The sequence below is a fragment of the Amyelois transitella genome, chromosome 25, assembly GCF_032362555.1.
Source record: "Amyelois transitella isolate CPQ chromosome 25, ilAmyTran1.1, whole genome shotgun sequence".
Taxonomy (NCBI): domain Eukaryota; kingdom Metazoa; phylum Arthropoda; class Insecta; order Lepidoptera; family Pyralidae; genus Amyelois; species Amyelois transitella.
Genome location: NC_083528.1, coordinates 6,677,170 through 6,694,180, shown reverse-complemented (window position 1 = coordinate 6,694,180; position 17,011 = coordinate 6,677,170). Strand labels below are relative to the sequence as shown.

Below are 17,011 nucleotides of genomic sequence, written 5' to 3'. Positions count from 1 at the left end.
TGCTCTGTCTACCCCGCAAGGGATATTGACCTCTCTCAATTTACCTTACTATAGGGGGAAGTCCCGCAGTGCCGAACACCTAAGCTTAGAGGGCATTAAAAAAAATACGAATCGATTTCTATTAATTTATTTCACATTATTGGGTACACAACAATCGTAGACATGTAAGTAAATTAACAAATAATTAACAGAATACAAATTCTTAGTGAAAATTATAGCTAATCATGGGCATTAATTTTTGGTTCATCATTCTGTGGCACCTAGTACCGAACATACCTAAAAATGGTCCTTATGACCTAACACTTCTAGTAAAGGTGGCACCTGTCACAAATATACATGTCAGAGCACTCTGGAATATCAGCACATGCCTCTTGAGCCCATTCTTTTCACGAGTTGCACTGATTCTTTTACTTTTACTGAGACTTTTGTTTCTCTTGCAACCGACATTAATGGGCTTTCTGGTAAAATATCCACAACAGGCGCTTGTTCCAGTAAATTTTGAGGAATACTAGGGGCATGTCTATCAATCACTTCCTCAAAATCTGCACGTGATGAACTGGATGGATAGGCTAGATTTTCATAACGTTCTTCCATTGGAATATTCGTAATATCGCTTGGCAAATAATCCAAATCACTGAAAATATTTTTGTCAAACGGATATGTATCCGTTTGACAAAAATGCTGCTGCTATGTCATAACGTGCTACCTTTTTAAAAGCATCTGAAACAAGTCCAGCAATTTCGAATTCAGTATTTCTAGCCCCTGAATTAGCTCTTATCCACATCCCACATTGTTCATTATAGGCATTCTTAAAGGGTTTCATGAACGACCTGTCCAAAGGCTGGAGTTTTGAACGATGAACGACCTTTTTTCGCCCTCACCATTATTAATATATAAGATTATCTGAAACCATAAAATGGAATTTTTAACATCAATGAAAATAAAATAATTGCAGAAAAATAATTGTTCGGTCATAGGGGAAAATACACTGTTCGGTACTAGGGGCTCATAGAACAAAATTAATATGAGAATTAACTCAAACGTACTTATTTAATATTAGTTTTAAGACTAAAATTGCATTAATACTTACCAAAGACAACTTAAACTCTAATAGGAATGTCTCCACTCGTAAATCTTGTAACAACCGGTATTTTCTTCTGTACACGATACGTCACGTTCCCGCGCAAAATTAATGCATCTCCTCTCACGGCCGCTCTGAGCATAACTAACTGCTGCAGCGCTGCCCGCGGCTTATCTAGCTTTGTCTCTTGCTTTCTCACCACAAATGACCGCTTTCGTTTGCTTATTTTTAAAGGTACCCTATTCGTTCGGTACTACCTGCCGTTCGGCGCTAGGGGACTTCCCCCTATAAGCTGTTAATTAATCTAAATAATTAATGCATTAAATAATTCCCATGTTACCGGTCTTTTTAGTTTAATTTACCATTGTCTTTAAAGGCAATATATGAATTGATCGATACATTTTTTAATTTCCTTAACAAAGTTGTACCAGACCGTTCGAGTGGATGATCTTGACAACTATCTTCGCGAACTGTATAGCTCTTGCTGTGTACACGCCTTATCCAGCCAGCGACTCCAACTACACCAACTCAGTATTGGTAAGTACATACATTATATACATATAATCACGTCTATATACCTCTCAGGTTAGATAGAGCCAAGAGTCTTGTAAAGACTGAAAAGCCACGTTCAGCTATTATGCTTTAAGATAGAATTGAGATTCAAATAGTGACAGGTTGCTGGCCCATCGCCTAAAAGAAGAATCCCAAGTTTAAAAGCCTACCCCTTAGTCGCCTTTCACGACATCCATGGGAAAGAGATGGAGTGCTCCTATACTTTTTTCTATTGGTGCCGGGAACCACACGGCACTATGAAGAAATACATTTTAAACTTTACCACCGTCAATTTCTCTAAAACTTAAAGCTAAGTAGACGAACGTATCTTGATCAAATTAAGGACGTCCTGGTAAAGGGTCAGGTCAAAAGTACCCGAAACGCCGAGAGTTATGAATGTGGATGAAACGAAGGAAGTATGCAGATATCGTGGCAAGTGGAAAACGGTAGTCTCTGCCTACCCCTCCGGGAAAGAGGCGCGTATTTAATGTATGTATGTTAAACTGAAGTAGCCGCAGGTGCTATCGGTGCACGCGGAGAGCTTTTTGTCACCCTGCATTAAGTAAGATGGCGCGGGACGCGGCCAACTTTCTAAGATATCGTGTAACTTGACTTACTTTAGTAACTTTCACGAATTACTAGCTTTTAACATTATCTCAATTCTATCGTTAAGCCGAATAGCTGAAGGTGGCCATTCAGTCTTTTCAAGACTGTTGGCTCTGTCTACCCCGCAAGTGATATAGACGTGACCATATGTATGTATGTAACATTAGCTCCGTCCGCGCGAATTGTGCGCTGTCTGAACGCGCGAATTTAGCGCCGCCAAAAGAATACAGACTCTTAATTATAACATATAAGGAGTGCCGTGTGGTTTTTGGCAACAATAGAAAAAAGAATTGGACCACTCCATCTCTTTCCCATGGATGTTGTAAAAGGCGATTCTCCTATTGGGAGCGAAACCCCACTCAAAAGCTGACATACATAAGTCACATCACGTCTTTATTACAGGTTAGACAGAGACAAAAGTCTGAGATGATCGAGAATTGCTATTCAGAAAGTGACTGGTTGCTATCCCAACGCTGTTTGAAATTTGGTGTATTCATAATTTTATTAGTTAAGTGATTATCGGTTTTCGGTATTGATTGACATAATGCGTTTAACTGAAGCTCATCCCAGCTTAATTTAATTCCGTTTGATTGGTGCAGATATTACCGTGGTGGGTATCAAGTTAAGTGCCGTGTGGTTTTTGGCACTTTAGAATAAAACCACTCCATATATTTACCATGGATGTCGAAGGGAAAGGCTTATAAACTTGGGATTCCTCTTGTTGGCGATGGGCTTACAACTTGTCTCTCTCAACTCAATTCTGCTGCAAAGCTAAACGTGACCTTTGAGTGTTTTCAAGATGTGTCTGAGACTCTGTTTACGCTGCAAGGGATACAGACGTGACTATATGTATGTATGTATAAATATTATTCAAGACACATCGATAATTATACCTACTTATGTTGTTTATTTATATTCTTCTTAAAATTTTTCAGGAGAAAATCGAATACGTGTTCCTGGTGATATTCACGGGAGAATGCGTGATGAAGATCTTCGCATACGGGTTCATCATGCACGCGGGCTCATACCTCAGAAACGGGTGGAACTTGCTCGATTTCACTATCGTTGTTATCGGGTGAGTCAACATCATCATTTCAATCGTAGGACGTCCTCTGCTGAACATAGGACCAGCTGACTTCCACCTCGCTCTTTTGGATGCGACCTGCATTCAACGTTTGCCCGCGGACTTCACCAGATCATACGTCTGTCGCGGGAGCAATGATTCGGCTCGACCGCCATAAAGGGAAGATCTTCTGCCAGGCTAGGTGTTATGCCTGATTGACAGTAGACGAGTGGCGTAGAGATAGAGACATTATCGTTGTTATTGGGTGAGTCAACATCATCATTTCAATCGAAGGACGTCCTCTGCTGACCATAGGACCAACTGACTTCCACCTCGCTGCATGCAACGTTTACACGCGGACTTCATCAGATCATAGATCCATCTACCGGGAGCTGTCTTACTCTGCGCTTTCCGTATTGGGTGAGTCAACATCATCATGTCAATCGTAGCATGTCCTCTGCTGAACATAGGACCAGCTGACTTCCACCTCGCTGCATGCAACGTTTACCCGCGGATTTCAGCAGATCATAGATCAATCTCCCGGGAGACGTCTTACGCTGCGCTTCCGTAATGGGTGAGTCAACATCATCATTTCAATCGTAGCACGTCCACCAGCTGACTTCCACCTAGCTCTTTTGGATGCGACCTGCATTCAACGTTTACCCGCGGATTTCACCAGATCATACGTCATAAGTATGGGTTTATCATGCACGCGGATATGAGGTAGGACCTCAGGACCGGGTGGAACTTCCCCAATTTCACCATCGCCTTTATTGGATGAGTCAGTTTTAATAGACATAGCAGACAAAATGCAAGAGCTGCCTACGCTGGTACGGCAAAGTCTTGTGGAAGCCTGCAGACTATCAGAGGACCTTCTTTCTTTTCTTCTTCTTCTCCTTGAAGACAAATGTCTGGCTATGTCGCTCCAGCCGAGACCTAGTAGAAGAGCAAGCCAAAGAAATACTGCCTTATCGTCACTGAAGTTGATATAATAATTGCCAATGGTCATAAGACTTCGCTTCAAACCGGACCTGTTAAAGCTATCGGGGTATACAAATAGACGAATAAATAACAATTTATCCGATTGAAGATTTTGTATTCTTTTCAGTATGGTGAGCACGGTACTATCGAGCATATTCAAAGACGCTTTCGACGTGAAAGCATTGAGAGCGTTCAGGGTGCTCCGACCGCTCCGGCTGGTGTCAGGAGTGCCCAGTGAGTATTCAGTTACTTTAATACATACATACATACATATAATGATGTCTATATCCCTTGAGGGGTAGACAGAGCCAACAGTCTGAAAAGACTGATAGGCCACGTTCAGCTATTTGGCTTTAAGATAGGATTGAGATACAAATAGTGATTGGTTGCTAGCCCATCGCCTAATAGATGAATCCCAGGTTTATAAGCCTACCCCTTAGTCGGCTTTTACGACATCCATGGAAAAGAGATGGAGTGGTCCTATTCTTTTTTGTATTGGTGCCGGGAACCACACGGCACATACATACATACATAAAATCGCCTCTTTCCCGGAGTGGTAGGCAGAGACTACCTCTTTCCACTTGCCACGATCTCTGCAAACTTCCTTCGCTTCATCCACATTCATAACTCTCTTCATACAAGCTCGGCGGTTTCGGGTACTTTTGACCTGACCCTTTACCAGGACGTCCTTAAATTACTTTAATAGTTATGTTATATGAGTAGTTATTGTTAATCAGTTCAGTTAGTTGGGAGTTTAATGCAGACATCTGTTCTCTGGTTATAATAATTTAAAGTATTCTCATCGTATTCGAGCTAAGAAATAACATACATACATACATATAATGATGTCTATATCCCTTGAGGGGTAGACAGAGCTAACAGTCTTAAAAAGACTGATAGGCCACGTTCAGCTATTTGGCTTTAAGATAGAATTGAGATTCAAATAGTGACAGGTTGCTAGCCCATCGCCTAAAAGAAGAATCCCAAGTTTATAAGCCTACCCCTTAGTCGCCTTTTACGACATCCATGGGAGAGAGATGGAGTGGTCCTATTCTTTTTTTTATTGGTGCCGGGAACCACACGGCACCCGTACATACATATAATGACGTCTATATCCCTTGCGGAGTAGACAGAGCCAACAGTCTGAAAAGACTGATAGACCACGTTCAGCTATTTGACTTTAAGATAGAATTGAGATTTAAATAGTGACAGGTTGCTAGCCCATCGCCTAAAAGAAGAATCCCAAGTATATAAGCCTACCCCTTAGTCGCCTTTTACGACATCCATGGGAGAGAGATGGAGTGGTCCTATTCTTTCTTCTATTGGCACTCTATCGACAGGTTAACCTGGAGTTCCTTTTAATTACTCTTTGGACAGGTTTACAAATCGTGTTGAACTCCATCCTGAAGGCGATGGTGCCGCTTCTACACATCGCTTTGCTAGTAATCTTCGTCATCATCATTTACGCAATCATCGGCTTGGAGCTGTTTTCTGGGAAGATGCACAAGACTTGCTTCAATAGGTTCACAGGTATTTGATATTTTTTGTCAAAATGGGGGCCGAAACATATTATATAGAATGATCCAGAAACTGTTAGAATGACAAATAAATGAAGGCCGAATCCCACTATATAGGATGATCCAGAAACTGTAAGAAGGCTGACTTTTCTGGGAAACTTTTATAGGAAATAATATAAGGCTAGAGTGAAGGAAAAGAGTGACTCTTAATTCGTTTGAGAACTTCGTTTGAAATTCGACTTCACAATAAATGAAACAAACAAATCATGTGTTTATTTTATATCTACGGGGCTTAGCTGCCGTGGGAATTTTAGAATAAAAAAAACCTATATTTCAGGTTATATTCTGCTAGGGTACTCATTTTTAACAAAATCCGTTCAATAGATTTTGTATGAAACAGCCGCAAATACATGTCCTTACAAACTTTTGCATTTATAATTCTACTCATCTATAATTTCGCATAAATAATATGTAGGAAATAGGATTCAAGGAGCCAATATACAAAAAATAACAAATAATCACAATTATGTTATATTTTAGATGAAATGATGGACACTCCACATCCATGCGACACAGACAATGGCTTCAACTGTTCCTCGCTCGGAGACGAGATGGAGTGTCGGGAAGGTTGGATCGGGCCGAACTTCGGAATCACTAACTTTGATAACTTCGGTCTCTCAATGCTGACAGTCTTCCAATGTATCACGCTAGAAGGCTGGACGGATGTTATGTACCATGTGAGTAGTTACTTCTGAAGGAAAACTCTCTCTTTTAAAATATCATAAAAGTTATAAATTTAATTAAAATATCGATACCTCTTTTTTTATTCTTCACTTGTAAGTCACATCTGTTAAATATTTATTTATAGAGATAGATAGATAGATAATTTATTTATTTGGTTTGCTACACACAATTTACAATTTCATATGAAATACAATTAATAAGGGTGTGAGTTGCAGCAATACAAAAAGGTCACAACTCAACTAATTTATTGCTATAGAAGCAATACGCTGATTTATTTTTTAGGTTTTCTGTTTATATAGACGATATAATAATTAATCAATCATTCTTCTAGATACAAGATGCGATGGGGAACAGTTGGGAATGGATTTATTTTGTATCAATGGTAATCCTGGGAGCATTTTTTGTTATGAACCTTATTCTTGGTGTGTTATCCGGGTAAGTTATACCAATATTGATTGAAACAACTTCCAATTTTGCTACATTGTTTTTTAAACTGCTAACTTTCGCTAGCAATTCTAAGAATTTAAATATTCACTACAGACATTACGTCCAATAATTGATCATAATTTTTTTAGAGAATTCTCTAAGGAGAGAGAGAAAGCAAAAAATCGAGGTGATTTTCAAAAGTTAAGAGAAAAGCAACAGTTGGAAGAAGATTTAAAAGGTTACCTAGACTGGATCACACAGGCTGAGTATTTAGAACCATTAGCGGATCAACACGATGTTGTGGATCAGAGAGATTATGGAATAGGTGAGTTTCGTGTTTTGCATAATACTGCAAAAGATTGATGATGCAAAGATTGAAAGTTTCTTCGATACATACATATAATCACGTCTATATCCCTTGCGGGGCAGACAGAGCCAACAGTCCCGAAAAGACTGATAGGCCACGTTCAGCTATTTGGCTTTAAGATAGAATCGAGATTCAAATAATGACAGGTTGCCAGCCCATCGCCTAACAGAAGAATCCCAAGTTTATAAGCCTACCCCTTAGTCGCCTTTTACGACATCCATGGGAGAGAGATGGAGTGGTCCCATTCTTTTTTCTATTGATGCCACACGGCACTGTGTTTCTTCGATAATATGATCTATATTTCATAATGTCTAGTATCAAATTGTTACAGGGACAGCGATAAATGAACATGACTCCACCGATCACTTAGGTATAGAAAATAATGAGCAACAAAAAGTTTCCATAGGCAAAATGTGGAAAAAAGACTTCGATAAAGTAAGTTCAAATGATATCACTAAAACAAAATTTTTAATTATGGATTTTCCTTTATATTTTGGTTGACTGGAAGAAATCCCATTGGGGATAAGTCCGCTATTGTACATATTCTTTTAAATCCAATAACTGTTTTGTAATTTGTTTTATTTATTTTTATGTGCAATAAAGAGTTTACAAACAAACAAACAAACAAATCAATCATTACCTATACCATAACGCAAAACTGAAAATGAAATATTGCAATTAACATTTTCATTTTCAGGTCAACCGCAGAATGAAACGAGCTTGTAGAAAAGCGGTGAAATCTCAAACATTCTATTGGTTAATCATCGTATTAGTATTTTTAAATACTGTGGTATTAGCTAGCGAACATTACCAGTAAGTTTTTATTTTATATCCATCCATCCATTCGCCAGCAATATTGAAAGGCTGACAGGCCGCGTTCAGCTGTTTGGCCTAATGATAGAATTGAGATTCAAACATTGACAGGTTACTAGCCCATCGCCTAAAAGAAGAATCCTAAGCTTGTAAGCCTATCCCTTAGTCGCCTTTTACGATATCCATGGGAAAACGATAGAGTGGTCCTATTCTTTTTTCCATTGGTGCCGGGAACCACATGGCACTTTATTTTATAATAACTAATTAACTGACATCAGAGTTCTACTGAGATTTATGTGGAGAAACATTTATTAACCTCGTAGCGTCTAATATAATTGTTCTGTCATCTCTGTAACGATTTAATTTTCTTTTCAGTCAACCAGAGTGGATGGATTTATTTCAAGAATACGGAAATGCGTTTTTTGTTGCCTTGTTTACGTTAGAAATGTTAGTCAAAATGTACAGTTTAGGTTTACAAGTAAGTTTTCACTTCATTAATCAAAATATTAAGTTAAAAGTTTTAATTTGATTTTGTAATTATAGATAGGTAGTCTTAGAATGATACGTTTTTGCTGTCCACTTGATACGATAGACTAAAAACCTATTTTTAAAACTAAAGGAAGATGCAATTGACATGTATAAAATGAATTAGTTTATTGTACATTCAACAGCATATCAACCTTCTCAAATTTACTGCGAATCACTATTACCACCTCTTGGCAGAACTCTTGGAGTACCAGGGGAGCGTAACTTAACATGCAGTAAACTGTGCTGTACATGAAGTTGTGCAATATTTAAGCCATAACATAGACGGCCTCTGTGGCGCAGCGGTAATACGCTTGTCTGTAATTCCGGAGGTCCCGGGTTCGAATCCCGGTCAGGGCATGATGGGAAACGAACTTTCTCTGATTGCCCTGGGTCTTGGATGTTTATCTATATAAGTATTTATTATAAAATACAGTATCTTTAAATTAATATCTCGTAACACAAGTTTCGAACTTACTTCGAGGCTAACTCAATCTGTGTAATTTGTCCCGTACACATTTATTTATTTAAAGAATAACTTTGACATTTGCAAATTCCGAAGTGTCAATTCATTTCAGGGTTACTTTGTGTCGCTGTTTAACCGCTTCGACTGCTTCGTGGTGATCGGCTCCATCAGCGAGATGGTGCTCACGAAGACTGAAATCATGCCGCCCCTGGGCATCTCCGTGCTTCGCTGCGTCAGGCTGCTCAGGGTTTTCAAGGTCACCAAGTAAGTTTAAATTTGTAGCCGCCATCATTTCACATTTTTTGTATACTTTTTATGTTAACAAACACTTGTCACGCTCATATTACGATAAAATTAAAGAGAATGTAAGACGTTGTAATTTTTATCAATTTTCAGAATTTTTTTAAGAGACCTTCTATGAAATATCAATTTTTAAACTTTTCACTTTCAAACTTATTTTAATTGAGATTAATAGATAATTTATGTTTAAAAAGAAGTGATGATACGATATACGTTTATCTAGAAACCTCAAGTCAAAAAATACATTTTGAAAATAGTGATATCACCACTTCTAAAGGGTTTTAAGTTTTGAATACAGTTGTTAATCCAACAACATTATCGAAATCATTTAAGTATTTGATTTTACCCAGGTATTGGCGCTCGCTCTCAAACTTAGTGGCGTCACTCCTCAACTCGATCCAGTCCATCGCCTCCCTGCTGCTGCTCTTGTTCCTCTTCATCATGATCTTCGCCCTCCTCGGGATGCAGGTGTTCGGTGGCAAGTTCAACTACGACCCGGTCGAGGAGAAGGATAGGCATAACTTCGATTGCTTTTGGCAAGCGCTGCTGACTGTGTTTCAGGTATATAAATAAATATATACGGGACAAATTACACTGATTCAGTTAGCCTCGAAGTAAGTTCCAGACTTGTGTTACGAGATACTAACTCAACGATACTATATTTTAGAATAAATACTTATATAGATAAACATCCAAGATTCAGGCCAATCAGAAAAAGTTCTTTACTTATCATGCCCGGATTCGAACCCGGGACCTCCGATGTCACAGACAAGCGTACTACCGCTGCGCCACACAGGTGAGTTTTAATGTCAAGACTTGGATAGTAGTTTTTTTGTAATTTCAGCATATGCATGGATATATCATGTCTTTATCTTTTACGAGGTAGACAGAGCAAATAGTCTAGAAAAAACAAGACCATCGTTAAGCCCTCCATCTGAATGAAGCGTACATTCAGATGATGGTATTTAATTTTAGAAAGTGACAGGTTGCTAGCACATCGCCAAAAAACAGAAGTCCAAGCCTTTTCCTTTACTGAATTTCTATAATCTTCGGCAAGAAACAGCTGGTTACATTTGTTTTTTTTTCGGTACCAAGGCAGTCACGTATTTTTTTTCTGTAGATTCTAACAGGTGAAGATTGGAACGCCGTCATGTACGAGGGTATCAAAGCTTACGGCGGTGTCGGCTCATTTGGGATACTTGCCTGCATATACTTCATCATCCTGTTCATTTGTGGCAACTGTATCCTTTTCGCATTGTGCAATAACTTTAATATCTTTTCATAAATTACTTTCATATATCATTCTCTCGTCGATTTTACAGATCATCGCTATAAACTGAGCTTTGGGTAAAGCCCTTAAATTAGGAAATTAAAATATTAAATAGTATTCTATGTGTAATCGTGAAAATGGCATACTGGCTTCCATCTTTTAAACTATTTTAGTAGACTGGAAGAGAGGTTGCAACTAGGAAAACGCAAAGATGAGAGAGAAACAAAATCTACCTAAACAGAAAGGTTCAAGGTTGTAAATCTAATAACACAAATTTCCTTAACACTTTGTAAAGACATCCTGCTGAACGTGTTCTTGGCTATCGCCGTAGATAACTTGGCTGATGCAGAATCGTTGACTAATATCGAAAAAGAGGAAGGGGTAAGTCTTCGAGTGGCCTTAACAAATTGTCTTCAAATGACACAGATAGTAGTACTAGAATCAAATCTGTTTAAATGTATAAACGAAAGTGTCTATACTGTGACATCTTTCAACATTCGAACCCGCTAGAGCTTGAAATACAGACAATAAAAAAACTGTTAAGAAGAATCTGAATGTCTCGCGACAATGAAGTGAAGGTCTGGTGATGAAAGTAATGAAAATTATCATTTTAGGCTGGTGAAGAAAAAGAAGGCGGCAGTGTTGTTGCGACAGAGGGCGGTCACGCGGATACTGATGATGAATACATACACGATGATGATGCCTACACGACTGATAAGTAAGTACACGAACATGATTTAAAATATTTCATCATACAAAAGGCTACTGTAGATTAAAAAGCATTACACGACAGTTCACGTTTTTCTCTGTGACAATATTTGTATGAATTATTTTGCGTAGTTCTGAACGAGAATATGAAGAAACTGGCTCGGAAGGTGAACAACAAGAGGAAATCGAGGGAGAAGAAGTAGAAACTGATGGCATTGAAGAAGAAAATGGAGAGAGAATAGAAGAAGAGCAAGAAAGAGAGGACCATGAAATGATGGAAAGCCACCAAAGGAATCATATAGGTAAGTTCCACATAGGTTACATTAATTTTTGTCTAATTGTTACATGTATCCATATATTCAATAATATATAAATATAAAAGAAATATGTTTTTTAAAACTTCACAAAATAATATCTAATGAACAAAATTTAGAACAAAACCCTAATTCTTTATATGTATCTGAGTAATTTTGAAATTAAAATTTGAATGGCAAACTCGATGGACCATGGTGAGCATCTCAGCAAATGCTTAGAATATCATACAGAATCTAACCAAATACAAACAGTGAATACAGACATGGACGAGGAACCGCGTCTGAAACGCAAACCGACGACCTCATCCGCTCGTCCGCGGCGACTGTCCGAAGTTGATATTCACGACACTAAGAAACCCATCCCAGATGCTACCTCGTTCTTCATATTTTCCAAAACCAACAGGTTAGGGGCAGTAACACCGGCAGACGATTTTGAGCTTACACTGAATTGTCTAGATGTTATTTTATCTTGATTTCCAAATCTGTCTTCGATAGCTTAGCGTTTAGTTTTACTTTAACTTCTTTCTAGATTTCACTGCAATCGAAGGCAGATCTTTTATATCTTTCATGCCATTCGTCTTTCTCAACATTTAATATTTTCAGCAGTTTATTTCAATCATTAATATTGTTTATTGTTCTTACACAGGTTATAGCTATACTCACTTGTTTTTTGGTTGGCATTTATTTATATTTATTATTACTATATAAACATAATTATAATTAGCAATAATATGTAGCAGCATTAAATAGTATAAGTACAATTTTATCGATTTAGGTAGGTATAAGGTATTTGAAGACTTCGGCATGGTTTTTGATAGAAATAAATTATTCGTAGTTTACATTTGTAAGATTTCAAATCTATGTTACGTTTCTACCGAACATGAGTCTACCGAAGTATGTTTCTATCTCACAAGATGGCGGTCAATCTGAAGAGGAAGGAACATTGGTAACTGCCAGGCCACGGCGTGTTTCAGAACTGAACATGCCAAACCAAACGCCACCGATACCCAACGCTAGTAGTTTCTTCGTATTTTCACCCACAAACAGGTGATTAGTGAATGCTGTCACCTCCTTGGTACCAGTGTCTCATTGTACCAATTGGCGTTCTATCTCATCTATTGGCCTATCATGTTCACTGTTCTTGTTACCTGTATCTCCAAAATTATTGTCGTCATCAACGTGACCCATTGCATTGTCCCTTGCAAGAGTGTTGTGCCTAGCGGAAACCTGAAATTAAAGCAATGAGCACACTGGGTACCTTCCGATGTGTTCCCGTTTAGGTTAGTTCTTTAGTTTCCACGCATGGTGACCTAAAATCCTCAGGAATTCTTTAGCCGTGGCGGTTTATTTTACGATAGTTTGTAAATAGGTAGAGCACGATAGCATGGCGTCAGTGTGGCTTTATTTAGCATGTGCTTTGTAAATTTTATATTTGTATTATTATCTGCTTTTGATGTTATTCTGTGTACATATTGTGTATTTGTGTCTTCAACACATTGATACAATTGGATATTTGTTTAAGTTTTTTTTATTAATGTTTTTGATATCTCTTTTAATATTTACAATTAAATAATTTATGTACTTCAAAAAAATAAAATGTATCATAGTATTTTGAGTTTTTTGTTTTAAAACGTGTTATAATTGGTAAGCACGTTACAATAATTGGTGTCTTTATAGTTATAATTAACTTCAGCTCTGGTAATCGCTTCTACAAAGAAAACGATTGATTCGTTAATTTTGCAATAAATCTTCATTTAATTAGAAAGAAGTTAAGTCTTTATCTTGAACGCACTGTAAAAAATTAAAAGTATTTTTAAATTTTTCGAATATCTACAACGTGATTACCAGTGCAATGAAAGAAAACATAATCCTATCTGTTACCAATTTCATCAACGTCCATCAACTACAGGTTCCGAGTGCTGTGCTACAAGCTATCAGCATCATCACCGTTCGGGAATGTCATCTTGGTCTGCATCATGCTGTCTTCCGCTATGTTGGCTGCTGAGGATCCGTTAGATGCGGCACAGAAGGGATTCAGAAATTGGGTAAAACAATTATGTTATGTGACGGCTTATTTGTTTTCAATCGTTTCTTGAAATAATAGATCTACGTTTTAAACAATAATAAGACCATTACCATTACAAGACTAGTTACTTAAAATATATTTTGTAAATTCTTTACATTGGTAAGTTTCATCCAAATCAAAGTAACGTACGGAAATAAAATGATAGTTCACTGCATGATGTTGGTACAAAACTCATCTTGACTGCAGGAACCTCTGTTTTGAAAATTTAAGTATCAGTCCCTATGTCTTTGGATGCAGGGCACCATTTATTGACATCAAGTTTTTTATCTAACCATATCTAAACTACCGCTTTAGAAGGGCGCAAGTGTACTAAAGATATTATTCTTATCTTCGTTTCTAAATCTTTAATACTTCCCGGAGGAGTAGACAGTCTTCATCATTCCATCCACTTGCCACGATCCCTGGCATATTTCTTTTGGATATCACTTTCAATTCTCTTCATGCAAGCTCGTCGGTTTCGTATACTCAAACGAACTAAATATTTGCAGTTGCTAAGTCAATTCGACGTGTTCTTCACTGGCATCTTCACGTTGGAGCTGTTCCTGAAGTTGATCACGTACGGGCTGGTGCTTCACGAGGGTGCCTTCCTCCGGTCGGCCTTCAACGTGTTAGATATGCTGGTCGTCTGCGTCTCGCTCATCTCCATGAGTTTTAAGTGAGTACATCATTAGGTTGTTAATATTGAATTGTTGTAGGTGATGTGCTAGCAACATTTTGACGAATCTCTCTTGTGTAATCTATTCAGTCAGCTAAACGTGAATTTTGTGTGTGACGGCTATGACTCCAAACAGAAACTAAACGGAGCCATTAGTGATAATATAAGTATCTATGTATCCTAGGATGAAGCTTAAGAAATCTGCACAAGTTGTTGCAAGTGGAACGATCTAATCTCTGCCTAGCTCTCCGGGAATAAGGCGTAATTTTATGTACCTTCATGTGTCACGAGAAAAATCAGTGCAGCGTCATATTCTGTGTAATGGCGTTAAGCTAAGCGGTACAATGGTACCCATTTTTAGTACTAGAATAGAATCTGATGGTTTTACAGTTGCCTAGCTATTTAATGAGAAAATAAATATATTTTCTCTGTTTAATCAACAGCACTTAATAACTATGAAATAACTGCAAAATTTCGCAATATTTCTGAAACAGTTGTCCAGTTTGATAAAAAATATGCACACCAATCACATATTTCTGTATGTTCTAGGTCTGGAAGTATATCTGTGGTGAAAATATTGCGAGTATTCAGGGTACTGAGGCCTCTAAGGGCCATCAATAGGGCCAAAGGCCTTAAGGTCAGTATCATTTCATTTACCATTATATTAAACTGTCTTAACTTTGGTTATATTATGCATCTGCGGGTGGTCACGCAAAAAGACACAAATGAAAAATATTAAAAATGGGGTTTCACCAAACCGTAACTTAAAGACATAAAAGTTCTTCATAACAATATTTCAGGTCCCCTTTTGCCTAACTTATAATGATGTCTTTTAGACACGGAATATTTCTAATTAACTTATTAGTTCTTCTGGTTACGTTACTTTTATATATCTACTAAAAACTAAGTTACTTTCTAAAAGTCAGTAAAGTTTACATCGTCATCTTCTTGGCAATTACCACAAAAAGGTCCTTCCTGGGGGCCTGCCTATGAGATAAACAAGAGAATAAGTCAGGTTACCCTAACTTCAGTGACGTCAAAACCTTACCCAGCTTAGATCATGGTCGGCGAAAACGTTGCAGTGTTGTTTGTTCTGCCACTTCTTCTTCTACTTAGAAGAGGTGGTAACTTTAATTATAAGTAATTTCTGACGTTAATAAGTGATATATCCATTGTGACGAAATAAGTTAACTGAGACTCCACTGAAATTGCTAGCAGCCTCTTAGTCTATCCATGATTAAGAGATTGAGTGGTCATGTTCAATGTATACCAAAATAAATCCTTGACAACTTTTTTCATGATTATAGCACGTTGTTCAATGCGTGATCGTTGCAATCAAAACGATCGGCAACATTTTGTTGGTTACGTCATTACTACAGTTCATGTTCGCTGTTATGGGAGTCCAAATGTTCAAGGTAGGGGGCGTTCCAACGTAATGCCAGTTATAAAATGTCCTGCGGTTTCAAAGTGTCCAACTTTGCTTTGTTTCTTTTCTGACTTTGTTCTTTTAAATTCATTCCCCGCCCGAAATGATCAGTGTGCTCCAAAAAGTTCTATATTTTTAGGGATTTTATACATGTCTTTATCTTTTGTTTCAAAAATAAAATTTGTTGTTTCTCAAATATTTTTTCACAAAACATAAAAAATAGAAAATCTTAAAACAAATAAATTGTTTTTATATTATTACCCGTTTTTATAAGGCAGGCATTTTTCGTTAATTTTAAATTTATCTTCACTGTTATTTAACTCTGCAGCTCAATCAATGGAAAATTTTAAACTATACCCCTGAAATCAGATATTTTGAACCCGTTAGACATTTCAATAATTGGACATTATGAACCAAAAGTAGTTTAGAGATTTAGCACTATGTACCTCAAATAAAATACACGTGTGACTACACTGAATCACATGTGTGTGTCTACGTCTCACATTGATTTCATCTTACTTATCAATCTTGATTACACCTTTGGGTATAAGATCCTCTTCTTTCTAATCTTTACAATCACTTTTTTTCCTTAAAATACGTTTCTCGTTATATTTTATATATTTCTTCGTCGTTGCAGCTTCTGTGACTGTTATGTTTCATTTTAACTAATAACTTTACAAAATTATGTCGTGGCTATCTTCTTTACAAAATAATCATTAGTATTTATCTGTTAGATGATTGCCATGTTGTAATGATACATGTGTTTAGAAAAAGATATAACAAATTAGATTGACTCTGAGTGTCGTATTAGAAAAATATAGAGAACCTACCTATATAGACTCCCGTACACTTGAGTTCACACTTAAAGCAGTAGCATGAAAAAAATATGGACCCAAAGGTGTAGTGTATATATGCAAGAGTATACAGACCCTTAATTTTGTTAAATTAACCAACCCCCTACCTTGGCGTTTACTGAAATTACTAGTAGGTCTAACAGGTTTCAGCCCCGTAATGTCACTAATAAGATAGAAGACCCTATTTTCGTCCTATGTAAATGTCCCATGTAATTAAAATGATTTGCTTGTCCCCCATTTTATGTCCCGCTGGCGTG

The 17,011-nt window shown here is 37.4% G+C and overlaps 1 protein-coding gene across 1 annotated transcript in view; it reads left to right on the top strand.

The window, feature by feature from the left end:
• Positions 1-17,011, top strand: part of LOC106136507 (muscle calcium channel subunit alpha-1) — a 44,388-nt gene that overhangs the window by 13,181 nt on the left and 14,196 nt on the right. Inside the window, exons 3-22 of the mRNA XM_060951682.1 lie at positions 1,513-1,618; positions 3,175-3,314; positions 4,411-4,517; positions 5,661-5,813; positions 6,341-6,537; positions 6,876-6,979; positions 7,120-7,295; positions 7,669-7,772; positions 8,035-8,150; positions 8,526-8,628; positions 9,254-9,405; positions 9,792-10,002; positions 10,562-10,682; positions 11,007-11,092; positions 11,326-11,429; positions 11,552-11,721; positions 11,986-12,136; positions 13,643-13,778; positions 14,308-14,474; positions 15,024-15,111. Coding sequence (XP_060807665.1) covers positions 1,513-1,618; positions 3,175-3,314; positions 4,411-4,517; positions 5,661-5,813; positions 6,341-6,537; positions 6,876-6,979; positions 7,120-7,295; positions 7,669-7,772; positions 8,035-8,150; positions 8,526-8,628; positions 9,254-9,405; positions 9,792-10,002; positions 10,562-10,682; positions 11,007-11,092; positions 11,326-11,429; positions 11,552-11,721; positions 11,986-12,136; positions 13,643-13,778; positions 14,308-14,474; positions 15,024-15,111 — 2,692 coding nt within the window. The remainder of the gene's footprint in view (positions 1-1,512; positions 1,619-3,174; positions 3,315-4,410; positions 4,518-5,660; positions 5,814-6,340; positions 6,538-6,875; positions 6,980-7,119; positions 7,296-7,668; positions 7,773-8,034; positions 8,151-8,525; positions 8,629-9,253; positions 9,406-9,791; positions 10,003-10,561; positions 10,683-11,006; positions 11,093-11,325; positions 11,430-11,551; positions 11,722-11,985; positions 12,137-13,642; positions 13,779-14,307; positions 14,475-15,023; positions 15,112-17,011) is intronic.